Below are 27,694 nucleotides of genomic sequence, written 5' to 3'. Positions count from 1 at the left end.
CACATTTAATCACTTGTTGCTCCCTTTTCCAGATTGTTAATAAATAAGATAAATAACTCTGGCCTCAGAACAACTATTAAGCACTACTCTTTCAACCAGTTATCACTCCACAGTAAGACATTGCCTACTGTCCCATGACTTTTTAGTTTTCTGAGGAATCTTTCATGAGGGATTTTATCAAACACCTTGTGAAAATCAATCAGCTTACTTTTATCCACATGCTTATTCACAGTTTCAAAGAATTCTAATAAATAAATAGGACATGACCTCCATTTGCTAAATGTATACTAGCTCTATCCATATGACCCATTATTTTGTTTTAAAGAATAACTTCCACAATTTTACCTTGCATGAGGCTTACCAGTCTATAGTTACTTGGGTCAACCCTTTTTGAAAATTTGGCATTATATTTGCTATCCTCAAGTCCTCAGATATAAAAATAAATTGGAATAATAGGTGGTTAATTACCAGTAGCAGGTCTGCAGTTCCATATATGTGTTAATTTTGGGGCGAATATCATCAGGTCCCAGTGATTTGCTACTATTTAGTTTTTCATCTTGCTCTAACACCTCTTCCAGATTCACACTGATTTGATTGTTCTTCTGAAGCATCTCCTACAAAGAATGATGCAGGCATGGATATCTCCCCAGTAAAGACCAAAAAAAAATTCATTTAGTTTTTCTGCTATGGCACTCCCTTTTATGCCTCAGTTATCTTATGGCACAACTGACTCCCTCGCAGGTTTCTTTATTTCTTTGATTTATATTCTGCTTTTTGAGACTTTAAAGCAGCTTACATTCAGGTAGTGTAGGTATTTCCCTATCCCCAAAGGGCTTACAATCTAACCCCATCATCCATCAAAATGCGAAAAGTATGGTAACACATAGCGTGAATGCAAATTTTTTTGGGGGGGGCAGGATCGGGGAGGAGTTTGGTGGGATTTAGTTAAATTAGGGGCAATATCGCACTGTTATAGAGTCCCTCAAGCTAGGGTGAGAGAACATAGTAGAAATGTCATCTTTGTGAGACTTTCCTAACTCCAAATGCCGTCAAATCTTCACCGAGGTGTATTTTGCTGTTCGTACATCACACTCTACATGCAAAAGTGGCCCCTAAACCACCACCAACACCATACCTCGACCTATTAGATGGCCCTCCTATAGATATATAAAAACTTCCCTACTAGGGGGGCCTTGTAGATAGCTTCTCTATCTCTCTCACCTATATGTGGTGCGATAACATAAAAATTCCATAAACACGCCCTTTTTGTTATCGTGGGCGTTATCAATGCGTTATTAACTTTCTTTGGATGAATCTAGAGGTACGTTTGTACCTGAGGCAACGGAGGGTAAGGTGACTTGCCCAAGATCACAAGGAGTGGCAGTGGGATTTGAACCCTGGTTTTTCCGATTCTTAGTTCACTACTCTAACCACTAGGCTACTCTTTGAAAAAAGTTTTATTAGTTGTTGCCTCTTTGGCAGGTCTCTTGTCAAATTCTCTTCACCTGCTTTATTAATGTTTACATCTAATTTGGCAATGGTTTTTATTTTTCCTCCTGTGATTATCTCAGATTTGATTGCATTATGTTCACTATTGCCAAGTGGCTCCACCACCATTAACCGTTGCAGCAGATTCTGCATGCCAGTGAGAATTGGAACTAAAGTAGGCCCCTCTCTTGCCTGTTCTGCAGTCATTTACTCCATGAAGCAGTTATTTATGGTGCCTAGAAACTTAACCCAGACATGCTCTGAAGAGACATTCACTCAGTCAATATTGGGGTAATTGAAATATCCCATTGTTATTATGTTTCCATGCTTAGTAATCTCAGTAGCTTATCTCTGTTAGCATTTCACAAGCAGATTCACTGTCTTGGTCAGGTTGGAAGTAAATAAACTCCCACTGCCATATTCCTTCCCATCATACATAGAATTTCTATCCATAGTTTGTTTCCTGTTTAATCTTTATGCTGCTTGACTCTATGGAATAATTAAAGAGGTAGTGAAGTCAAATGTCAACCAGAAAATCTAACTAAAACCACACAATGTAATCAATTCTCCCAAATGGAATGTTCTATAGTCAATTGTTTTTTATTTTCATAAAATGTTTTTCATAAAAATGTTAGGAGGACAAGACTTCATATATCTTCATAGTGTTGCTCATGCACCAAGGTTCAGTTCGTATCATCAGCCAGAAAAGCCTTCTACATTTCTAAAAGCCAATTTAAAGTGCTCTTGTTTTTCCAATCAAAATTGCCTAACCAAAAGTAACTTATCTTGAAAGAATCCACTAATGAATCAGATCTGACGTGGCTAGCATTTCACCTGTAGACTGCTTCAGGGACTGATTCAACAGAATCTACAAAAGAAAATTATTTTAAAAATATAGTCCATTATGACCATATCCAGATGTAAGCACACCCATCCCAAGAGAGAGCTTGCAGCAACTCACATTAAAATCGTCATAAAATGCCCTATTGGTTGTCCTTTTTCCACTAGGTCTCTGAGATGCCTTTTATGTCAATAGATTCATTTAGTGCCATATACGCTAACTTTTCCATTTTATTTTCTAGACTTCTGGCATTTGTATACAGACATATTGGGGTACACATTCAGTCACTATTTGGATAGTAAAGTTAGCCAGATAAACTTAGCTAGATAAGTTATCCAGCTAGCTGTGAATATCATAGTTAGCTGGAAAACTTATCTAGCTAACGTAACTCCTCCCTGAAATGCCCCAGAACACCCTTAAGTTATCCAGCTCAATTTTAGCTGAATAAGATATTTGGCTAAAATTTAGCCAGGAAAGTTCCCAAATATTCATTTAGCTAGATAACTAGCGAGTTACCTGGCTAAATGCAAGGTACGAACAATGAACATCAACGCACACCAACGAAATAAATATATGTGTGTGTAGCCGTATTTTTATCTTCATTTTATCTTCTCGTTCATCACTATAAGATAGTGACAATTATAAAGACAATATTGTATTCAAAATAGATAGAAAGATCTGGACAGTATTTTATCACAAACCAAATATTGTTTAAAAAAACTATGTACCGAACCATTATGGCAACTGTGTAATTTAATATATTTCAGCATCATTATTTTATGTGCCTTACTGTAAACCATTGTGACGGTACCCATCTTAACGACGGTATAGAAAAGATTTAAATCAGTCAATAAATAAATATAAATGTTTTCTCCCAACTCTCTAGCAGTTGATTCTGGTAATTTGGAGTTAGCCTTTCCCACATCCTCTGTCTGGACTACCTCGTTTAACTTTTTAATAGTACCCTTAGTGGTACCCTTATCTGAGTTATGTTGTCAGCTTTCCCTCATAATTAGAGCTTCTCATTTTAGGTGTTTGAGTTGTAATTTAGGTGTTTATTTTCCAGCTAATTTAGGGGTTCTTTGTGGGTACCAAAAATTGATGTTTATCAGTGTTTTCAGGCAGGTACTATCTTTGGGTACCTTTTCTAGTTGAATCAAAGGCAAAGGGAAGGGTGAGAGATTACGAAGGGAAGTAGTGTTTTTCCAGTGTTTATCTTATAAATATCTAATTTATTTTTATAGCATAGGGGGAGTTTTATTGGTGTTTATCAGTTAAAACCTAAAAACAGAAGCCCTACCTATAATCTAGTTTAAAACTGCTGAATCTACTTTTAATTGTTAGCGACAGCATCTGGGTTCCATTTTGATTAAGCTGGATCCCATCCCGCCCAAATAGGCTCCCTGCTTCCCAAAGAGTTCACTAGTTCCAGTGGCATAGCTAGACAATTTGGCGCCCGGGGCAAGAGACTTCTTCGGCACCCCCTCCCTCCATCAATGATTTGCATTGAAATCGGTGCTATTTTTCTGCACTCATTTTTATGAGCGCACGTGCAAATAAGATAATTTCAAAACAGCTGATGAATAGAATATCCAATAATTAAAGATTAATGCAAATTTTGAAAGCTTTACCAAACACCAATAAAATATTTCAAACAGCAGACACATCACATACTACCCAATAATTAAAATGGTAGTCAATCAAGAAAAATGAACTTAAAAAGCCACCTTTACTTACCCTCTCCAGCAGTTCTCCTCTTAAAATTTAGTAATTTCATCTTTCATCCAACTTTTCAACAAAATCAGCACAAAAGTTGAGGTATATATATTATCACACTTCATTTTTTTAAACTGGCAGATTCCTTTCTCACATACACTCACACACAGAAAGAAGATCGGCGCAGCCGGTCTAGCTGATCATGTGGCCGAAGAAAGGAAGATCGGTGCAGCCGGAGACCAGCCGCCGAGACTTAAGGGGTGCCTCGGCAGGCAGCCAGCCCCCGACTCTCCCTGCCTCCCCCCCAGTGCCACCCTCCCGACGCCCCCCCGGTGGTCCAGCAGAGGGCCCGGGAGCGATCTGCCACTCCTGGGGCCTCGGCTGCCACTAAGCAAAATGGCGCCGGTGGCCTTCAGCCCCTGTCACATGGTAGGGGCTAAAGGTCACCGGCGCCATTTTGCTTAGTGGCAGCGGAGGCCCCGGGAGCGGCAGATCGCTCCCGGGACCTCCGCTGGACCACTAGAGGGGTGTCGGGAGGGTGACACTGGCGGGGCGGCAGGACCAGTCGGGAGCTGGCTGCCTGCCGCGGCGCCCCCTAAGTCTCGGCGCCCTAGGCACAGGCCTAGCTCGCCTAGTGGTTCCGCCGGCCCTGAGGCAGAGCCAGGCGTTTTGGCGCCCCCTTAGACCCGGCGCCCGGGGCGGCCGCCCACCCCTCGCTACGCCACTGATTAGTTCTTAATAAATCCGAACCTCCTTCCTCCCTGCATCATTGTCTCATCCATGTTTAGGTAAAGTATTCATGATGCCATTTATTGCATGAGGAACCTAGTTTGATACTATTGTAATGCCTACTAGGATGAGTCTGAAGTACTGTTGTAACTAAACAGTGGAAAAGTCTTGTAAAAATAAGAGTAAAATGCTTAACATGTATAGAAAACATTTTATTAATAAGTTTTTATTATTGAAACATTAGAGTAAATAGCCATGTTTGTGCTTTTCTTTTTTTTAAATTGCTGTCAGGATGCCCGTTCCGGCACAGTGATCCTGAGCTACTAAAGCAGAAGCTCCAGTCATATAAAATCCCTCCCACGGGGATAAACCAGGTAGGTCAAATCCTATTTGTAATTCTCAGTAATGATTGTACCAGATTTCTGCTTTTGATTTCATTTAACTCTCCATGTGTTACTGCTATGTACAGCTTGTCAAAGTACATACAAAACACCTCTTCCTGAAGAGAAAGTTACGCCCTAAATGTAATCTCTTGCAAGAAAGGAGCATTTTTCTTTTCTATTGCTTCTCAGTGCAGACATTTTCTTTGCTTGTCTTTTTTTTTTTTTTTTACAGTGAGAATGGAATCTCATCTTAAATGTATTATGATGACTGGTGGTGGTAGAATGATATAAGGCAGGATTTTTACTGCTCTTAATTATCTTTGTTAAATGGATAGTGAGGTCATATATCAATGCAGTGAAAACTAGGTGCTAGGATTCATCAAGAACAAGCAGGATGGCAGTGCTCACATGAGTGACATCATCAGATGAAGCCCAGCATGGAACTTTGACTTAAAAGCTTCTAAAACTTTGAGAATGCCTTACTGGCCATGTGCAGCACTAGCCACACCCCTGCACTCCCTGTAGGGCCTCTCAAGCTCATTTTTTTCCATGGAGCTTGCAGGTTACGGTTCATCTCGCGCTCTCTCTCTCTCTCCCACAGTTGTTATAGTGAAAGTTTTTGGAACTGCAGGAGTTATTTTTTCATAGGTTTCCATAGGAAATTTTTTACCACTAATCCTCTAGCTAGGTTTTATTTTGTCTTTTAAGATTCTTTATTTCTTATTTTCAGTCAGCCGCATGGTGCACCAGTTCTGATGTCCAAGGGCTGTTCCATTAAGATTTTTCCCCAGCCTTTGGGTTATGTGTCTTTCATTTGATGCCTCAGGGGGACTGTAGATATATTTGCCCTCCCCCCTGCTGGGCTAGGGGGGCATTGCCTTAATTAGGAAACTTAATCTGTCTGAGGGGCTTTAATGTTGGAAGCATCAACATTGAGGGATCTAAGATGGCACCAACAGCAGTGCATCTGTATGTCATCTATTCCCCCTCGATGCAGAAGCCATTGCCATGGGAAAGGAGAGCCTGGTATTAGCACCAGTCTCCAAGGGTTCAGGTGATTTATTCATTTCTGGAACCCAGCTAAACTTGCCCCCCCCCCCTTCCTACCTCCCTATTGTGCTGACAGTTTGAGAAGGAGTTGAAAGAAAGGCTCCAGGAGGCCTGAGCATAGAAGTAATCTGTAGTTGCTGATACTTGACATCAGAACCGATGCACCCATGGTAATGGACAACTGTTGCCTACTAGCCAGGTAAGATCCTGATACACTCCTAGTCAGGTAATCCTAGGAGGGGGATTGGCGGACTCTTCTAGGGGCATAGCCCTTTGAATCACCTCCTTTGCAGGAACTTTGAGGAGAATGCTGGTTGCCATTCTGTTAAATTGAGGATTGAAGGAAAAGTCCAGGCTCTTCCTGAGATTTCTTGTCTTGTTATGCAGCAGTTATTGTGTCCAGGCTACAGGATTTGAAAAGCAATAGGTATTACATTGGTCTGAAGTGGTTGAATACACTTTCAAGGAGCTGAAGAGTATTCGTTTTCTGGGTTCTCTGAGAAGGGGTAGGCCCAGTTATGGCACCACCTACTAACAGTCCTTTGGATGCCAGTACATGGGAGACCTGATTCACACCAAAGAGTTGTTAGAGCAGCTCCCTTGTAACATTGTGACGCTGTAAGGTAACTAGGAGATGAGGTGCTGGGGGGCAGAACTCACATAGTTTGTTCAACTGCTGGCATTTTAAGTACCAGGCACTGGAGACCCCCTTTTAGTATTAGAATTGAGGATGTGGTGGCTCAGAGATGAGGCCATCTCCTCTACCACTCTAGCCCCATTATCCTTAGCTAGGAGCTTACACATGGGGCACAGCAGTGGAAGAAAATGCTTCTCATTGCCCTTTTGACCCTCTCCACAACAGGCTACTTGCTCTCATATCAGAGAGCCAACGAGTGGAGGAGAATATGCTTAGTGGGTACTCCCCTACATAGAAGTGCCTTTGCAACCTCCCAGTAGCAAGAAGAATTACACCCTCCCCTTTAGGTAACCCATGTTCATCAATGGTAGAACTGGATTCTGCTCCAAATATCTTCCGGATCCCTGGAAGTGGAGAGGTTAAAACCCATCCTAAACATGAAAGCATTATTCAAGTCCCTTCAGCACCTTGGTTCTGTCTAGGAGAAAGGAGCAAATAGTGCTCCCTAGATCTGAAGGACTATATCCATATAGACGTTATTCCAGCTGTTAGAGAACATCTTGGATTAGTAGTGGGGGAAGTCCACTTCCATTATTGCATGTTGCCTTTTGGCCTTGCATCAGCACCTCACGTTACAAAATGTCTTACTTGGGTACCTCTGCACCTATGCAGTTTGGAGAAAGTCTACCCATCCAGGCAGCTGGCTGCTCAGTCATAGGTCAGAGAGATGACATGGAGTTAATAAACAAATCCATTCAGATGTTTGTATTCCCTGAGATGGTTATTAATTTCCCTAATTCCAACCTTTGGCCACTGTCTGATAGAATTTCTAAATCCTCTGGTAGATTGTTATGTCTGAGGACCTGGCTAGGGCTGGTGAACCCCAAAGGGGGCAGTCCAGGGCTTCAGGACAGACTCAGACAGGGTTGAGGATCTTCAGCTTATACCAGCCACCTCCACCGCAGATTGGACCCTTGGGTTCTGGCAGCCGGCAGGACTTAGACTGTGGCTGATGTAGAGGTGCAGGTATTTCAGGGCTGGAAACAGAGGCAGGCATTGAACTGGAGTCTGGAACAGGGTGCAGGTAAGAGAGGAACAGACTGGAACAGACAGAACAGGATAGGACAAGATTGGACTAAACAGAACAAGGAACACAAAAGCCTGGAGGCAACAGGCTAGATAGTAGGCCTGACTGAGATGGCCACAAGGTAGGGCTAGAGCATAAGAACATAAGAAATTGCCATACTGGGTCAGACCTGTTCAATAGATCCCTAGAAACGGGAGTGGTGCCGAGTGATTGGTGGAGAGCGGTGGTGGTCCCGCTTCACAAGAGTGAGAACAGAGAAGAGGCTGGTAACTACAGACCGGTTAGCCTCACTTCAGTGGTGGGAAAAGTAATGGAGTCACTGTTGAAAGAGAGAATAGTGAACTATCTACAGTTGGGAGAATTGCTGGACCAGAGGCAGCATGGATTCACCATTGGAAGATCCTGTCAGACAAATCTGATTGACTTTTTTGACTGGGTAACCAAGGAATTGGATCGAGGAAGGAGCATTCTGTCATCTACTTGGATTTCAGCAAAGCTTTTGACACTGTCCCGCACAGGAGACTGGTGAATAAAATGAGAAGCTTAGGAGTGAGTGCAGAGGTGGTGGCCTGGATTGCAAACTGGTTGATGGACAGAAGACAATGTGTGATGGTAAATGGAACTCTCTCTGAAGAGAGAGCGGTTTTAAGCGGTGTACCGCAGGGATCGGTGTTGGGACCGGTCCTTTTCAATATCTTTGTGAGCGACATTGCGGAAGGGATAGAAGGTAAGGTATGTCTTTTTGCGGATGACACTAAGATCTGCAACAGAGTGGACACGCCGGAAGAAGTGGAGAGAATGAGACGGGATTTAAGGAAGCTGGAAGAGTGGTCGAAGATATGGCAGCTGAGATTCAATGCCAAGAAGTGAAGAGTCATGCATATGGGGAGTGGAAATCCGAATGAACTGTATTCGATGGGGGGAGAAAGGCTGATATGCATGGAGCAGGAAAGAGACCTTGGGGTGATGGTGTCTAATGATAAGAGGACCATGTACAGTTGATTCTATAAAGTATACATGACATGTCCTCTGCTGACATAGCTGACTCGTCCATATCCTCTCCATAGTAGATATAAATAAATTAATACTTTAAGAGGGAGATCAGCTTTTGACTGAGCCACATCTATGTTGCGATTCTGCCTGTTATGCATTCTCCCAACTACCAGAAGTCCCCGAGGAATTACTCCTCCTCTCGCTCGAGTCATAATCTCCGTGATCCCATGACTCAACAGGGTTCTGCCCATGCTCAGTGCCTTGTCATTGAGTCTCTCTTGCTCTCTGCTTGGCCCTGTCCAGCCTTGGACTGTTCTCTGGCCTCTGGCCCTTCCAGTCTTGTTTTGCCTTTGCTTGTGACCTTCTCAAGCCTTCTGATCTTACCTTGCCCTGGGGCATTCTCAGGCCTTCTGCCTAACCTTGCTCTGTGGCCAAATGACAGATAAAATTTAATGTGGATTAGTGCAAGGTGATGCATATAGGGAAAATAACCCATGCTGTAGTTACACAATGTTAGGTTCCATATTAGGCGCTACCAACCACGAAAAAGATGTAGGTATCACAGTGGATTGAAATTGTCGGCTCAATGTGTTGTGGCAGTCAAAAAATTAAACAGAATGTTAGGAATTATTAGGAAGGGAATGGTGAATAAAATGGAAAATGTCATAATGCCTCTGTATCGCTCCATGGTGAGACCGCACCTTGAGTACTGTGTACAATTTTGGTCGCCGCATCTCAAAAAAGATATAGTTGCACTGGAGAAGGTACAGAGAAGAGTGAGCAAAATGAAAAAGGGGATGGAACATCTACCCTATGAGGAAAGGCTGAAGAGGTTAGGGCTGTTCAGCTTGGAGAAGAGAATGCTGAGGGGGGGATATGAGATAGGTCTTTAAAATAATGAGAGGTCTAGATCGAGTAAATGTGAATTGGTTATTTACTTTTTCGGATAATAGGAGGACTAGGGGCCACTCCATGAAGTTAGCAAGCAGCACATTCAAAACTAAATGGAGAAAATTATTTTTCACTCAATGCACAATTAAACTATGGAATTTGTTGCCAGAGGATGTGGTTAGTGCAGTTAGTGTAGCTGGGTTTAAAAATATTTGGATAAGTTCTTGGAGAAGTCCAATAGCTATTATTAATCAATTTGACTTAGGGAATAGCCACTGCTATTACTGGCATCAATAGCATGGGATCTACTTAGTGTTTGGGTACTTGCCAGGTACTTGTAGCCTGGATTGACCACTGTTTGAAAAAGGATGCTGGGCTTGATGGACCCTTGGTCTGACCCAGTATGGCAATTTCTTATGTTCTTATGCTCTAGCCCTACCTTACCATACCATTTGATCATCACTGGTGCTGAGGTGGGCACCCACCTGGACGTCTGAGACATCTCCATTAGTGAGCACTAAGTCGAGTATAGCTCCTTCTCTCGTGGGTTCCATTACCATTTGTTTGAACAAAGCTACTTGCAGGGCGTCTACTATTTCTCTACTATTATTAGATTCTGCAGATTGGATTCTCCAGTCTACATCTGGCGTATTAAAGTCTCCAACGATCACCACTTCTCCTTTCTTTCCTATCCTGTGGATGTCTTCAACCAGATCTCAGTCCAGCTCTTCCTTTTGGTTTGGAGGCCTGTAAACCACTCCAATAAAAATGGATGCCCTATCTTTTTTTAAGTCAGCCCATAGTGCTTCTTCATTGCCCCATCTTCCTTGCAGCTCAGATGCTTGGATATTATTTCTGACATAAAGAGCAACTCCTCCCCCTTTCCTATCCTCTCTGTCCTTCCTTAACAAGTTATAGCCTGGTATTGCCGTATCCCAGTCATGAGATTCCGTAAACCACGTTTCCGTGACAGCAACAATGTCCAAGTCCGCCTCCACCATTAGGGCTTGCAGATCTGGGATTTTATTACCCAAACTACGAGCATTTGTGCTCATAGCTTTCCAGCTTTCTTCGTTCAGGTTACTGCTGTTCCTGGACTCCTTTTGTGACCTATTTAGTTGAGTTTTGTTATCCACTTTTCTCTTTGCATTTGTGCAAGGGAAGAGATTAGTGCCTCTGATGACAGTCATCCATCACCGTGAGCTTTTTTCTTTGATTTCTGATCTGGAATTTCTGTATGCATTGGGTTTTTCTCTCTTTTCTGATAACACTTCAATCTTTTTCTCCAGAGTCTCTTTGGGGTGTAGAATCCAATTCCATTCTCTATGAGCATATTAATTTGGCAAAGACTATCATAAAAAAGAAAAAGAAAAACAGGAACTGAATACTTTATAACCATTTGATTGGGGACTGTATTATTGCCCCCCCTATATTCTCAATGAATGGACTACTTTTGAAAACTGAACAGCTTGAAAGTGTTTGCCACACATTTTTTTCTATTTGGATTTACACTGCATTTGTGTATATTACACTCCACATTTCCTTTGTGCATTAAAATAGAAATTGACATGAGAACTGTCATAAGAACATAAGAAATTGCCATGCTGGGTCAGACCAAGGGTCCATCAAGCCCAGCATCCTATTTCTAACAGAGGCAAAAACCAGGCCACAAGAACCTGGTAATTACCCAAACACTAAGAAGAACCCATGCTACTGATGCAATTAATAGCAGTGGCTATTCCCTAAGTATAATTGATTAATAGCCATTAATGGACTTCTCCTCCAAGAACTTATCCAAACCTTTTTTGAACCCAGCTACACTAATTGCACTAACCACATCCACTGGCAACAAATTCCAGAGCTTTATTGTGCGTTGAGTGAAAAAGAATTTTCTCCAATTAGTCTTAAATGTGCTACTTGCTAACTTCATGGAATGCCCCCTAGTCCTTCTATTATTCGAAAATGTAAATAACAGAGTCACATCTACTCGTTCAAGACCTCTCATGATCTTAACGACCTCTATCATATCCCCCCTCAGCCGTCTCTTCTCCAAGCTGAACAGCCCTAACCTCTTCAGCCTTTCCTCACAGGGGAGCTGTTCCATCCCCTTTATCATTTTGGTTGCTCTTCTCTGTACCTTCTCCATCGCAACTATATCTTTTTTAAGATGTGACGACCAGAATTGTACACCATATTCAAGGTGCAATCTCACCATGGAGTGATACAGAGGCATTATGACATTTTCCGTTCTATTAACCATTCCCTTCCTAATAATTCCTAACATTCTATTTATTGTATACACAATTTTATCCAGTGTATTTAACACACATGACATTAATCCTGCCATGTGTCATCATAATCTCCCTAACATTAAAAAATGTCATCCATGCCTTACCCTCCATTCAGTTCATTCATACCACTCAAATCATCCACATCACTCATACCACCTAAAATCACTAGCAACCTACTGTGCTTGCATAATTATTATTACCCCTTCATAGAAACATAGAAACATATAGAAACATAGAAATGACGGCAGAAGAAGACCAAATGGCCCATCCAGTCTGCCCAGCAAGCTTCCCTCATTTCTTCTCCCATACTTATCTGTTTCTCTTAGCTCTTGGTTCTAATTCCCTTCCACCCCCGCCATTAATGTAGAGAGCGGTGGAGGAGCTGCATCCAAGTGAAATATCTAGCTTGATTAGTTAGAGGTAGTAGGAGTAGTAACCGCCGCAATAAGCAAGCTACACCCATGCTTATTTGTTTTTACCCAGATTATGTTATACAGCCCTTATTGGTTGTTTATCTTCTCCCCTGCTGTTGAAGCAGAGAGCTATGCTGGATATGCATCGAAAGTGAAGTATCAGGCACATTTGGTTTGGGGTAGTAACCGCCGTGACAAGCCAGCTACTCCCCGCTTTGTGAGTGTGAATCCTTTTTTCTTCTCCCCTGCCGTTGAAGTTATGCTGGATATGCGTGAAGTATCAGTTTTTCTTTTCCCCTGCCGTTGAAGCAGAGAGCTATGCTGGAAATTCGTGATGTATCAGTCTTTCTCCGATGCCGTTGAAGTAGGGAGCCATGCTGGATATGCGTCGAGAGTGAAGTATCAGGTACATTTGGTTTGGGGTAGTAACCGCCGTAACAAGCCAGCTACTCCCCGCTTTGTGAGTGCGAACCCTTTTTTCTTCTCCCCTGCCGTTTAAGCAGAGAGCTCTGCTGGATGTGTGAAGTAACAGTTTTTCTTTTCCCCTGCTGTTGAAGCAGAGAACTATGCTGGATATGCATTGAAAGTGAAGTATAAGAATGGAGTGATCAAGCTAGTTGAAAGGCATCAGGAATAGAGGAAGGTGGAGGTAGTAATCTGGATATTTGGTTTGGGGTAGTAACCGCCGTAACAAGCCAGCTACTCCCGTCATTGTGAGTGCAAATCCTTTTTTCCACATTTCCTCATGCTGTTGAATCTTAGAGTGATGTTGGAGTCACAGTAACCATGTGTATGTTTATTGACTAAGGGTATTGTCTCCAGGCAGTAGCCATCATTCTGGCGAGTCACCCACTCTTCATTGGCGGCCTCTTGACTTTATGGATCCACAGTGTTTATCCCACGCCCCTTTGAAGTCCTTCACAGTTCTGGTCTTCACCACTTCCTCCGGAAGGGCATTCCAGGCATCCACCACCCTCTCCGTGAAGAAATACTTCCTGACATTGGTTCTGAATCTTCCTCCCTGGAGCTTCAAATCGTGACCCCTGGTTCTGCTGATTTTTTTCTTATGGTAAAGGTTTGTCGTTGCCTTTGGATCATTAAAACCTTTCAAGTATCTGAAAGTCTGTATCATATCACCTCTGCTCCTCCTTTCCTCCAGGGTGTACATATTTAGATTCTTCAATCTCTCCTCGTACGTCATGCGATGAAGATCCTCCACCTTCCTGGTCGCCCTTCTCTGTACCGCTTCCATCTTGTCTTTGTCTTTTTGTAGATACGGTCTCCAGAACTGAACACAGTACTCCAGGTGAGGCCTCACCAAGGACCTGTACAAGGGATTAATCACTTCCCTTTTCTTACTCGATATTCCTCTCTCTATGCAGCCCAGCATTCTTCTGGCTTTTGCTATCGCCTTGTCGCATTGTTTCGCAGACTTCATATCATTAGACACTATCACCCCAAGGTCCCTCTCCTGCTCCGTGCACGTCAGCCTTTCCCCCCCCATCGAATACAGTTCATTCGGATTTCCGCTCCCCATATGCATGACTTTGCACTTCTTGGCATTGAATCTCAGCTGCCATATCTTCGACCACTCTTCCAGTTTCCTTAGATCCCGTCTCATTCTCTCCACTCCTTCCGGCGTGTCCACTCTGTTGCAGATCTTAGTGTCATCCGCAAAAAGACAAACCTTACCTTCTATCCCGTCCGCAATGTCGCTCACAAAGATATTGAACAGGACCGGTCCCAACACCGATCCTTGCGGTACACCGCTTAAAACCGCTCTCTCTTCAGAGAAGGTTCCGTTTACCATCACACATTGTCTTCTGTCCGTCAACCAATTTGCAATCCAGGTCACCACCTTGTCACTCACTCCCAAGCTTCTCGTTTTATTCACCAGTCTCCTGTGCGGAACCGTATCAAAAGCTTTGCTGAAATCCAAGTATATGACATCGAGCGCTCTTCCTTGGTCCAATTCCTTGGTTACCCAGTCAAAAAAGTCAATCAGATTTGTCTGACAGGATCTTCCCCTGGTGAATCCATGTTGCCTCTGGTCCATCAATTCTCCGGACTGTAGATAGTTCACTATTCTCTCTTTCAGCAGAGACTCCATTACTTTTCCCACCACTGAAGTGAGGCTAACCGGCCTGTAGTTGCCAGCCTCCTCCCTGTTCCCACTCTTGTGAAGCGGGACCACCACCGCTCTTCTCCAGTCTCTCGGCACCACTCCCGTTTCTAGGGATCTATTGAACAGGTCACACAGCGGACCCGCCAGAACATCTCTGAGCTCCCTCAATATCCTTGGATGAATCCCATCAGGCCCCATGGCTTTGTCCACTTTCAGGTTCTTTAGCTCTTCCCACACATTTTCTACTGTAAAAGGATTTTCATCTATTCCACTTCATATGACATATGACACTTCATATGACATCTATTCCACTTCATATGACATATGCACCGTTTACCATTTATGTCATATGAAGGGGTAATAATAATTATGCAAGCACAGTAGGTGCTAGTGATTTTAGATGATTTGAGTGGTATGGATGAATTGAATGGAGGGTAAGGCATGGATGACATTGTTTTAATGTAGGGAGATTATGATGACACATAGCAGGATTCATGTAATATGTGTGTTAAATACATTGGATAAAATTGTGTATACAATAAAATTTGGGCATTATATATTCCTGAGTTCCTCTGTAGTGAGTGTATAGTCTATATATGGAACAGAGGTAATGCACATGTTTTCTTTACCTGTACGCAAAGAGAGACAGACAGACAGACATACACACATTGTTTAGACTACACCAGTGTTTTTTGGGTTGTGACCCAGTAGTGGGTCATGTCACACCAGTAAATGGGCTGTTGCTCCATTCTGTTTCTGCACTGCTGCAATGTTTTGTTTTTTTTTGTTTTCCATGCTACTAAGCTGGGCTTCTTCCCACATGAGACCCCAGTGGTATTGACAGATTGGGGTTCTTTGGGCAGACCCAGCCTCCCATGCGAAACTCCAAGCTGTGCTCAGCATCTTGCAGAACCCGCATCTAGTTGATTAAATCTTCACACTGGGCTCACAAGCTCCGTCCAGGAGGTAAGACATGCACTCACAGGGAGGCAGGGCCTGTGAGCACAGAGTACCTATGCTTTCTGCATGTAGGATCAGGTCAGCTAGAGGGAGGGAGGTTGGGTAGGGGCAGGAATTGAATGGCTGGAGGGGCTGCTGTAGAAGCTTTAGCAGTGTCGGATCCTTACTTCCGTGAAATTCTTGCAGCCTTTTTCTGACGCTCTGGAGTATAAACAGCACATTGCTATGAACTGGCCACACAGGAGAGGCAAGCAATGGGCTATATGAATGAACAAGGGATGGATTGAGTGGAGGAGGGATGCTAGAGTTTGGTGATGGAGGGGAAGAGAGTGAGAAAAGGGATCTGTGAGGGGAGAGAATGAGCAATTGGGAGTTTGTGGGTGAGAGCGTGAACAGTGGGTGCTGTGGGATGAATGTGAATGGGAGCAAAGGTGACTGGTGGATAAGAAAGCACTATGAATGAGAGAGAGAAGGAGAAAGTGATAAAAGAGCAGACTTGATATTGGGAGCAGCACTTCCATTTTTAGCTTAAGACTGGAAAGAGAACAGGATCACAGACCTATCTATCACATTAGATATACATAAAACAATCTAATATTTGTTCTTTTTTAAATACATTTAAAATCTATACTCTGTTTAAAATGGTTTACAAGTAACCTCAATATTTAATTTTAGTTATTACTGGACATGAAGTAGTTATAGCTAGCAAATATTGCCCGTCATCTTTATGAGAAGAAATGTTTTTCTTTCACTTTTAGAAAAAAAAATTGAAAACCACTGGACTAGACAAACTTAATCAAATCAGTGACCCATGGAATAGAAGAAACTATGTGTATGTGTGGAGCTCATAGGCTGTTAGCTATGAGGTAGAGACTTAAAGTGTTCTGCAGTGCTCTAATGCTCCACGATAAATACAATTTCATTATTAACAACTCATCCCCCTTATCCCTCATGACACTTGGAATTTGTTTTATTCTCACAGTTTTTTAAAAATCTCATTAGCAGTTTAGCATATATACTAAAATCCATTTGTTCATCAAATCATGTGGTTTCAGGGTATATGTCCAGGAGGGCAAGATTAGGACTGCCATTGTGTCACGGATGTGAGCCCTTGTGGCTGTGGTTGACACAGCCTAGCAGGCAAACCTATTAGGCCCACACTGACAGCTGGTGGACTTGCTCTTCCTAGGACCCGGGCTGGAGCTTCACCGCTACCAGCTCTGTTCCACACAGGTTGCATCCTTGGGTTCCAAGAGCTGGCAGAGCTTAGGCGCAAGTCCCATAAGGAGAGGTTTGATGATGTCAAGTCTCAGGCAGTGGTCAGGGCTGGCAACGAGTTACAATGTCCAGGCCAAGGTCGGACAGACAGCAAGCACACAGAATAAGGGTCCAGGCCAAGGTCGGGGCAGGCAGCAAGCACACAGAATAAGGGTCCAGGCCAAGGTCGGGGCAGGCAGCAAGCACACAGAATAAGGGTCCAGGCCAAGGTTGGGGCAGGCAGCAAGCACACAGAATAAGGGTCCAGGCCAAGGTCGGACAGACAGCAAGCACACAGAATAAGGGTCCAGGCCAAGGTCGGGGCAGGCAGCAAGCACACAGAATAAGGGTCCAGGCCAAGGTCGGGGCAGGCAGCAAGCACACAGAATAAGGGTCCAGGCCAAGGTCGGGGCAGGCAGCAAGCACACAGAATAAGGGTCCAGGCCAAGGTCGGGGCAGGCAGCAAGCACACAGAATAAGGGTCCAGGCCAAGGTCGGGGCAGGCAGCAAGCACACAGAATAAGGGTCCAGGCCAAGGTCGGGGCAGGCAGCAAGCACACAGAATAAGGGTCCAGGCCAAGGTCGGGGCAGGCAGCAAGCACACAGAATAAGGGTCCAGGCCAAGGTCGGGGCAGGCAGCAAGCACACAGAATAAGGGTCCAGGCCAAGGTCTGGGCAGGCAGCAAGCACACAGAATAAGGGTCCAGGCCAAGGTCGGGGCAGGCAGCAAGCACACAGAATAAGGGTCCAGGCCAAGGTCGGGGCAGGCAGCAAGCACACAGAATAAGGGTCCAGGCCAAGGTCGGGGCAGGCAGCAAGCACACAGAATAAGGGTCCAGGCCAAGGTCGGGGCAGGCAGCAAGCACACAGTATGTGCAGAGTTATTGCTCCAATGGAGTATAGCAGTAAGCAGCAAGTTCCTTCCCTCTTATTAAGTTTTGATGTTGAATAAACATTTGATCATGTAGATTGGCCTATCATGTTTGAAGCTCTCAAGGCAAAGAACTGTTTTCAGGTGATATTAAATCATTGCTGAAGACGCTGAAAAGAAGCAGCACCCGCCCCCCTGATTCAGTAGATTAGATATTGTTTGGAGACCCTTCTCCCACCACTCCACAAAAAGACCAGAGCGAAGAGCCATGGAAAAATTATTATTCCCTTTGACAGGCATGAAATGGGAAATGTTGTAGCGTAACTGCCATTTTATACAGAGCCACTTTCAAAAAAGGAAGAAATAAAATGCTGTTTTATAAATCAACAGTGAGTGTGGACAAATGAATAGCTGCAATATATATATTTATTTATTTATTTATTTTATTTAAGGTCTCTTTTATACCGACATCCGTTGACACATCGCATCGGTTTACAAAAAACAAAAACATTTGGGCAAAGCCCTTACATATAACAGCGGAACAGGATTAACTTTTGGGCAGGGCCCTTACATATAACCAATAGAGTACATTAAACAGGGGGGTGAAAACTAGATATAAATATAACTCAATATGAGTAAAAAACTATATACACAGATAGGAGAGTTCAAAATACAAAAAACAGCAGGCAAATTCTTGGTCTTAAATCGAAAGCATTCATGGTCATAGCTCGAAGATTATATTATAGAGGGATTCTCTAGAGGGGAAATTCTAAGTGGTGGGGGGGGATATGGAGTAGGCTTGCTGGAAAAGCCAGGTTTTCAGTTTTTTTTTGAATTTGGGTGTATGTGTCTCTAGGCGTATATCATGGGGTAGGGAGTTCCATAAGGTGGGGCTGGCGAGGGAGAAAGCTCTGCTAATAGTAGAGGAGAGTTTGAAGGTTTTAATGGGTTGGGCACGAAGGGTCCCTTGGAGGGCTGTGCGGGTGGGTCTGTTGGAGGTGCGGGGGAGGAGGGGGGGGTTGATCCAGTTGAAGTTGGAGTTTACCAGACTTTTATGAATGATGGAAAGTTCCAAGGTTCCAAGGGGAAGGGGAAGGTTCCAAGGTTCCAAGGTTCCAAGGGGAAGAGCAATTCTCTTTCCAGAAAACACAGTGTAAAAACTAGTTCCTATGGGCCAGTCCCCAAAGTGACACATAAGACATGCCATATTATACATTTTTATTTCGGAGAGCTCCATACCTCCTTTGTTCCATGGCCTCATTGAGGTAGAAAGGGGCAATATGCGGTTTCTTTCAGCACCAAAGGAACTGACGAATGAGATTCTCCAACTTCGCTACTTTTTGTTAAATAAATCATCATATCTGCGGCAATTAGAGCCATTTTCAGGTGAAAGTTTTCAAAGAAGTTACACATGCAAATTTAACATCCGGTAGCGCTGTCACTGTCACTGTCTCACCCACTGTCATCACGTCATTGAGACGCGGGCTATTTAACAATAACATTGGGTTCCCAAGCGGTCTCTGTCCCGGTTCCCGCAAATTTTTCGAGACTTGGCGTCCTTAGTATAAAGGTTCTGCTTTCCATCAACATTTAAGTTAAGTATAATTTTTGGCTATAAAAATTGTTTCATTTTTTGATACATGGTTTCTTTAATACTTTTCAGTGCTTTTGATTTAACTTACCCCTGAAGAAGCTACATGGTATAGTAGCGAAACACCAGCCGCTGTCGGACGGGTTGAAATTATATCAAGTTTGACGGGACACAGCTCATAAATACACATAATCAATGAATGTTATTCAAAAAGGAGTGGTCATTCAGCCGCAAATGATTAACAGTCCGGACGGTTCTAATAGCTTCTGTAGAACACGTCATCAGGCTTGCTGATGCGGCACCTTACAAACATCTATTTTTGATTGCATTTTTCACTTGTTTACGAATGCCTTTTGTGATAGGAGAGCAATTGCGAAATTTGGTTTGTTGCTGGTTCCCCTGCTTTGATACTGACTTGATATATGGAATCGAGGTGTTGTGCTCTTTTTGGTGTTTGTTAAAATGTAAAACATCGTTTCTTATCTTTCAGATCTTTAGGACATGAGAGAGATTTTAGATGTTAACCATTGCAGACCAGTTAAAGCCCCCTTTAATACTGAATTGTACATCACAAATTGTGAAAATTACTTTGTGTTGATTTTAGAAAAGCAAATTTTATACTCCTTAACTCTCAAAACTTATAATTACGTGCTTTTAAGTGGAAGTGGCATTCTGTAACCCTTCTTTTATTGTGAAATAAGAACAAAATATTAATCTTATGCACTCCAGAAATTATAGATCATTTGGATTCCTCAAAAGACTAGTTATCTTTGTTCCATCTTCAAAAATCCTTAGGCTGCTATTGTCTTATAATAAACTTACACCTTGCGCTAATATTCTAATGATGAAATATTTCAGAATGGACAATTTAAAAGTAACACTTTGCCAGAAAGGTTTTATGGAAAAGAAAAATGGAAAAGACACTTTGCAGACTGTTCATGGAATTCCAAACTCTTACAAGTTTGCATTTTCTCAAGGTGACAAGTTTAGTATTCAGCTTTTCTACTTCTGTGTGAATATTAATTTTGCTTTTAAGAGTAGTTTCTCTTCACTGAAATCATTAAATCCTTTTTCCGTTTTCTCTGTTATTTTATAAAAATCCCACTCTGATATTGAATCAAAGTAGATTGATAAGCCCTAACATAAGATTAGGAGATAAAGAGAGCAGAGTGCCTGTAGTTACTATGAAATCTTATGGGAAAGAAAATCTCGATATGTATGGAGGAAGTTCAGAGCTGTCCATGGATATCTGTATCCAGTGACATAGCTGGAGACTGTAAAAGACCTAACCAAGATCTCCATAAGCAAGCTTTGATTTTACCAATCAAACTCTCACAATGTAGGAATTTTTCTGTCATTTACCTTGGTTAAAATAAATATTAATAGACCTTTCCTCTGTACTTTGTTTATTTTAAATTTTGCTTTTGAAATTTTTTTTTAATTGAAAATGTTTATTGACTGACAAACAACAACAAAGCATTACAGAAAAACATGTGTAGATCAGTCAGGTATACCCAACAACCAGATTTCACCCACCCACCCCAATACAGCTATAATAGAGATAACAGATACATTAGTATTGGGAAGAAGTGATGCATCCTCTCTCAGCGAATTAAACATCTCCATCGGGAAGAAACCAAAAGATGGGAAAACTTCTTATAAAATCCACTAGAATAGCCATCCAATCCCGGAGAATTTCCAGATTTAAGTGATGTGATTACTTGGAGCACTTCAGGTGTACTAATAGAACTATCCATCAGTTGTTGCTGTGTAGGAGATAGAGTAGGTAAGGGAATCTGCGCAAGGTAAGTATGAATGTCTGAGTTCGCTATTGATCCCTCCCCAGCATATAGATAGCCACATAAAACTGAGAAAAACACTGCTGAATTTCATGGGTGGAAGTCACAATTTCTCCTTTAGGGTTCTTAACCTTAGCATTGGAGCTCTGCATGATCTTTGCTTTCACACTCTGGGCCAGAATCTGCCTCATCTTGTTAACCCCTTCAAAATAAATTTGCCTAGTTAGATCAAGTTTGTGCACCAAGTGATCATCGTCTAATGCTTGAAGTTCATATCGAGCTTTAGAAAGCTGACAAAATATGGTGCTCAACTGCAAAATCATGTGGGCTAGGACTAGCTTGGAGATTTGATCCTGTAACTTGATCCTTTTTGCTTCCCTCTCTCGCTTGCGGAAGACAGCATGTGATATGATTATCCCACGAATAATAACCTTGGAGCATTCCCAAATAGCCCCCTTAGAGATTGTTGGTAGTGTGTTAAGGGAGAAATATTCTCGGATCTGTAGCTGTAATTTTTCACAGAAACTGGCATCTTTAAGTAAACTTTCGTTAAGGCGCCAATATCTTTGGCCCTTATCGATATCTAAAAATGACACATCAAACCATATTGGGGCATGATGAGACCATGTAATATTACCAATGTCAGCCCTGGCCACTCTATTCTGTAAAATACCAAAAAGTAGTCAATGCGAGAATATGACATATGGGGAGGAGAGTAAAAGGTGTATTCTCTAGAATTAGGGTGCCTCTGTCTCCAAATGTCTGCAAGACTCCATTGAGACATAATTATTGAGAGCTTATTCCTCACTTCCTTCAAAGAAGTGTTAGCTGAATGTGAAGAATCTAATTTCACATTCCTGGGGAAGTTAAAATCACCCCCTATTATTCGATACCCCTCAGCATGTGCCATCAAAAGGCCCTCCAGTGTACCTAGGAACTTTAAGTGGTCAATATTAGAAGAATAAAGATTCATAATCATTATAGTATCCCTCCCCAGTTTAATTTTAATTATAAGAAATCAGCCCTGCATGTCAGATACCTGGGAAATCAGCTCATACACCAGATGCCTAGAGATGAAGATTCCCACCCCCATTTATTTATTTATTTATTTATTTATTTAAAGTCTCTTATATACCGATAGCCGTTCGCACATCGCATCGGTTCACAAAGAACAAAAAACGTTTGGGCAGCGCCCTTACATATAACCGATAACAGGGGGAGTAGGCAATGCAAATTAATAGATCAATAAATAGTGAAAACTATAAATATAAACATACATAACAATATCTGTTGCCCTTTATACTTGCAGCCAAGTACTGGTTAGGATATTCTTTGAAAGAAAGGAGTCTTTTGTGTCTCTTCCTTATAGGAGTTTCCTGGATTAATGCAATAGAGACCTTTAAAGAGGAGAGCTCATGGAAAAGAAGACTGCGTTTCCGATGAATGTTTAATCCTTTCACATTAATAGAGATTATTCTGACTGCCATAACAGTAGGAGAAGAGAGGAAAAACTAAGATAAGAATGTATCTCTTGGCCACTTCTACTTTAATTAGCAAAACTAGAATAACCACCTGAGAGATCTCCCAAACCCTAAGAATCCATCTTAAAAATACTAAAACTAAAATATAGCCACAATATGCTACAGTAAATCTACCCCCCCCCCCCTATATTTGTGGTCTACTAATCCCTCCAGTTGACCTCTCCTCCCATAGAGAGTGCTAGATATCAGCCATGAGAGAAGGCCCAGCCACCCGCCCCCACCAACAGTTCTGAAAAGCATACTCTTACCCCATATTAGCCATCCCATTAAAATAAATGAAAATCAAACCAGCAGCTCAACAGTAGCAGTTCAAATTATAATCTTGCAAATCAGTTATCAGTTCAAACCAGTCCCGTCCTGTAGAAAAGTTAAAGTTTATTTGGTTAAAGTAAGCAAATAAAATGTCATTTAAGCCAATCTGGTTTGCAGAAGCTTCATCCTTGATCTGATAAGTTAGAACGCGATTCCTCTGAATGGCATCTCAGCCTTTTTCCACCCTTCCCAGTACATCTCCATCTAGGCAGAGCATCTATTTTCGAATCTCCTCACGCTGGTTTTGGGACCACAAATGACACAGTGAGGTTGGCTTGCTTAAAAGCTTCCGCTGCCTCTGTCAAGGATTTAATCCTGTACGATACCCCATTTCTGGCAAATTGTAGGCTGAATGAGAAGCCCCACCAGTACCGAATATTCTTGGTCCTCAGCGCTGCGGAAACTGCCTTAAGATCGAACCTTTTTTGCAATGTAGAAGGAGCCAAATCATCGTAAATATGTATTGTGTGGCCTTCCCATTGCCACTGTATACAGCCTCGATTTAAGAGCATAGCAATGAAGGCAAAAGTTTATCTCTAGGCTGACCCTCTCATCGGGGCCAACTGCCCACTGCGCCCATTCAATGGCGATGTCAGAGTCAAGAGGAGTACCCGACATGCTATTATCAGTGTCAGTTTTCAGCAGCATCTCGCAGGTTTTCTTTGCGGTAGCATGTACATCAGCAAATTCCGGCGACTCCAGAATGCCCCAAACCCGCAGATTACTTCACTGTGAGTGATTTTCCGAGTCTTCTATTTTCTCTTCCATAGTGACATGTTGTGCTTGCAGAGCTTTGTACTGATCTGCTAATGATTTTGTCGAGTCCATCTGACTGTTGAAACGTATTTCTAACTTGTTGACCTGTGATCCTAAGGCCGCCATGTTTCTCTTACCTCCGATATCGAGGCCAACAGCTCTTGTTTAAATTGATTCATGTCCGCTCTTAGTTCTAAAAACCAGCCTCGCATCTCTTCTCTGGAGGATAGGTCTGATAGTCCCTGCTCAGGGTTTGCCGTAGGTGATAAATCCTCTGTAGATGGAGTTGCTTGGGAGCCTGCAGCCTGGTCAACATTTTCCTGTCTGGGCTTCACTACAGATTTAGCATATGAAAACTGCCGCAAATCTGTTGTTTTGCATCTTACAGACATTGCAGTCATCAGGAGAGCTCAAAAACACTCTGATTAAGCCAGATGAAGTTTGGATAGCTATGAGAGGTTTTTGATTCGGTGGGGGGAAGGCAGGAGCTTAACAGCTAGGGGTCCACCTCAGCTGATGACATCAGCCCCTCCTCCGCTTTTGGAATCTCATGTATTTTTATAAATTATCTCTAACTTGTGTTTTGCCTGCTTTGGTTTTCGTCCTCTGTGTTTTGCCTACTTTTGGAAAAGCATGTCAAAACTGCTTACTGATGGATATCACTGAGGGTCTTGAATGAGCATTTCCTACTAGGTTTATGGTATTTAGTGTAGCTGTCATATTCTTGAAGAGAAGTCTTTGAACTGTTAGAGTATCTTCAGCTAAAACTTTAAACATTGACCTGTTCCCATCATCATCTTTGTGAAAGATTTCTGTTCACATTTCCCTTTAAAACAGTCCTTCAACTGGCCTCTATCTTACTTATTTTTCTGAAGCCACATATAAGAAATAAGGATAAAGAGCATATCTTATACCATCTCATAAGGCAGACCTGTTATTGCAGTTTCAGGTATTCCATGATAGACTTCGTAGCCTAGAGCTAACTAAGCTATAATCACTGGTGACTTACATTCATAATTCTGTGCAGCTAGCAGGCTCCTCTTTAAAAGGAAGCTCCCTCAAGCATCTCTTCAGACTGTAGTGTGAATATCTTTCAGTGTCCAATTATACATAGATCAGCTTCCTTTAGGTGAAAATTGTAATTACTGTGACTCTCTTTGTATCCTTACTATTTTCGGTTTTCTTGAGGCAATTGTAAGGTAGTGATTTTTATATTTTCTTCCAGATAGCAGTTCTTTAAGAAAAAACAGTATTTTGTAGGGAAAAATATAACTTCAGTGCTACCTGGCACTAGTCTTCAGCCTACTTTAATCTGTTACACATATCAGTTTTCTCCCTTAATGCTTATGTCTTAAGCTAGAAATTTCCATTTTATAGTTCTGATCTTTGTAGCTAATATTTTTCTAAAGGGTGTAGAATATAAGTTAGAAGGAATCTATAGTTACCTATATTTTTATAACAAGGAATATTAAGGACTATTTTCACACTGTCTGCACTGGTTTTACACCAATTCTCAAAGCAAAATTAGATATGCATTTTTTCTTTGAAAATTGCCATGGGTACAAAGTAATAGTGGTCACTTGCACTTGTTTTTTGTACAGGTAGAATTTAGCTTGAAGAAGATGTGTGTAGATCTGAAAAGCAATCTATGTGCATACTTTTCCTCTCTCTATCTAGGAACACCTCCTAGTAATAAGGCTAAAAGTCAACATGCAGACTGTAGCCACATTGAGGGTAGGGAATTTTTAAGCAGCCAGTAGATGCGGGTAAAACTCTTTGTACCTGCAGAATTTGCTTTGAAAACTGCTCTCGATTTTAATTTTTCATAAACCTTGCTGTCTTAACCACTCAGGTGAGCGATAACCTAACAGTTACCATTTATAGATAATGATGCAAGTGGAGAGAACAAGAACTCCCGGTTACATTGCTGCTATAATGTTTCTAATTAATTCTCTTTCACTATATGAGGAAACATTTCACATTCAGTTTGTTGGCTGTTCCCACTTGGACTAACTAGTTTTACTTTTTCCTTAATTTTGACTTACTGCCCTGCCCTGCCCTTGAAGGTATAAGATTGGCTTCTCAGAGAACGCACACCTTTGTCTTGCTCATAATATTTAAGATGGAAAGGTAGGGTTATGTTTCATGAGTGTGATTAGCTGACTGTATAGAACAGAATGTCTAATAAAGTACTTTTAAAAAGATGAGTACTCTGATCTTCTGCAGAGAAAGTATGTACTGTGTCTTAAAAGCAACTTTAGGGACTCACGTGATACAGTGAGAGCGGTAAGCCATGCTTACTTGGAGATCTGAGTGCCACCCCCTGATAAAGTCTTTATTAATCTGTACTGTGTGTTTCAACAGCTCTGCTGGGGATATAAGGTAACAACTCAGTATATGAATAAATTTGTTATAAAAAATCAAAACAGATATGACAACTAGAATCCAGAAAAAAAGACAAAAAAACAAAAACTGCTGAAAGTAAAATGGCTGATGGACAGGAAACGTCAGGCCTGAAAGTCTTGATGAAACTACTTTCAGCATGCTGATTGCTGCTGTAGTGACAGCACTTGAATGTAAGTTAGTTACTATGAATAATAGCATTACTGATTTTAAAAGTATGATCACAGATATAGGGAAAAGACTAGATGATACAATGGCCAAGAATTTATTAGCAGAAGATTCATCTCTGGCATTGGAGAGGAAAATTATAGCACTTGAAAAAATGGTGGGAGCAAGTGAATCAAAAATTGGCAATCTAGAAAATATATTGTGAGGAAACAATTTGCATATCTGTTTGCTAGACATTGTGGGTGTTGATTCGCTGTTAGAAACAGTGCAAAACTGGCTTCCCCAAGCATTGCATTTAGAATATCTGGCGGGGAATCTCAAAATTGAATGCACACACCATGTGGGCCCGAAATCATCAGTGCGTTTGCAACCAAACAGCACCAGTGATACTGGTGCTGTTCCAGGATTACGTTCAAAAGCATAAGATATCATGGCTTCTTGGAAAAATAAAGAGATTATTTATTAGGAACCCAAAGTACCAACACAAAGAACTGATTTTCCAGGTCTTTTCAAACTAGGTTTCAGTTAAAAGGAGTTTGTGCCAGTATGTTCTGAATTAGTGAACCAAAACATTTGATTCATGTTATAATATCCAGCAAAGCTTAAACTTTGACATGAAGGCAACATAATTGTGTGAGACACCCACTGCATCTAAGGAATTTTTGAAACATTTGGAAATACCGGCTGCAGCGCGAGACACCACTCCGTAGGTGTGCTGTACCTCTGGCTGAGAGTGGTCAGCAGATTTATGCTAGTGGGATAAAGCTGAGAATACTACTATGGTTGATTTATGTTTTTACATCATCAGTACCTGTGTAGAGCTTATCTTTTTTCTCATTTTTAGTTAAACATTTTTGAATGGTTGACATTTTCTACAATATACAGACCTTAATTGCTACAGCTGAAGATCTGTACATTGATTTTTACGTCACTTGTGCTTCACACCACTTTTTCAATAGGCAATGGGACCCAAATATGTTGATATGACTCCAGGACTCTGGTAGGAGTGGGTATGCTCAAGGTTCTTGTGGTTGACATTGGTCTGTTTTATTATTGAACTTTTTGGTATATGGGATGGGGGAGGAAGAGGCGGGGTCATTGGTGTTGTGAGGAGGGGAAAAAGAAGTCAGGCAAATGGGTTGAAAAGGTGGGAATATTTGTTATAATTTTGAAATGTATAAATTAAAAATTAAAAAAAAAAGAAAGGGTGGGAATGTGGCTGCTACAATATGAGAATTGGTCAAGATGGACTTAGGATTTATTAACTATTGGGATAACATCCGCTTGTGCAGACGGGTAGATTTTATAAATTTGCGCGAGGGCGTACTTTTGTTCGTGCACCAGGCGCGAACAAAAGTACGCTGGATTTTATAAGATACGCGCGTATCTTAT

At 41.9% G+C, this 27,694-nt stretch overlaps 1 protein-coding gene across 7 annotated transcripts in view; it reads left to right on the top strand.

Moving 5' to 3' along the window:
• Positions 1-27,694, top strand: part of PRIM2 (DNA primase subunit 2) — a 608,800-nt gene that overhangs the window by 513,800 nt on the left and 67,306 nt on the right. For 5 of the 7 annotated variants that reach the window (XR_003855666.1, XM_029595680.1, XM_029595675.1 and 2 more), the window contains one exon: positions 5,066-5,148. Coding sequence is in view for 6 of the 7 variants with exons in the window: in XM_029595680.1 (XP_029451540.1) it covers positions 5,066-5,148 (83 nt within the window). In the remaining variant the exon portion in view is untranslated. Of the gene's footprint in view, positions 1-5,065; positions 5,149-15,448; positions 15,611-19,395; positions 20,467-27,694 lie in introns of those variants that run through there. The other 2 variants (XM_029595678.1, XM_029595679.1) reach the window with 2 other exon arrangements.

Source organism: Rhinatrema bivittatum, chromosome 3 (genome assembly GCF_901001135.1).
Source record: "Rhinatrema bivittatum chromosome 3, aRhiBiv1.1, whole genome shotgun sequence".
Classification (NCBI taxonomy): domain Eukaryota; kingdom Metazoa; phylum Chordata; class Amphibia; order Gymnophiona; family Rhinatrematidae; genus Rhinatrema; species Rhinatrema bivittatum.
Note: the sequence above shows the minus strand (reverse complement) of the source record. Positions and strands in the feature narration are given on the sequence as shown.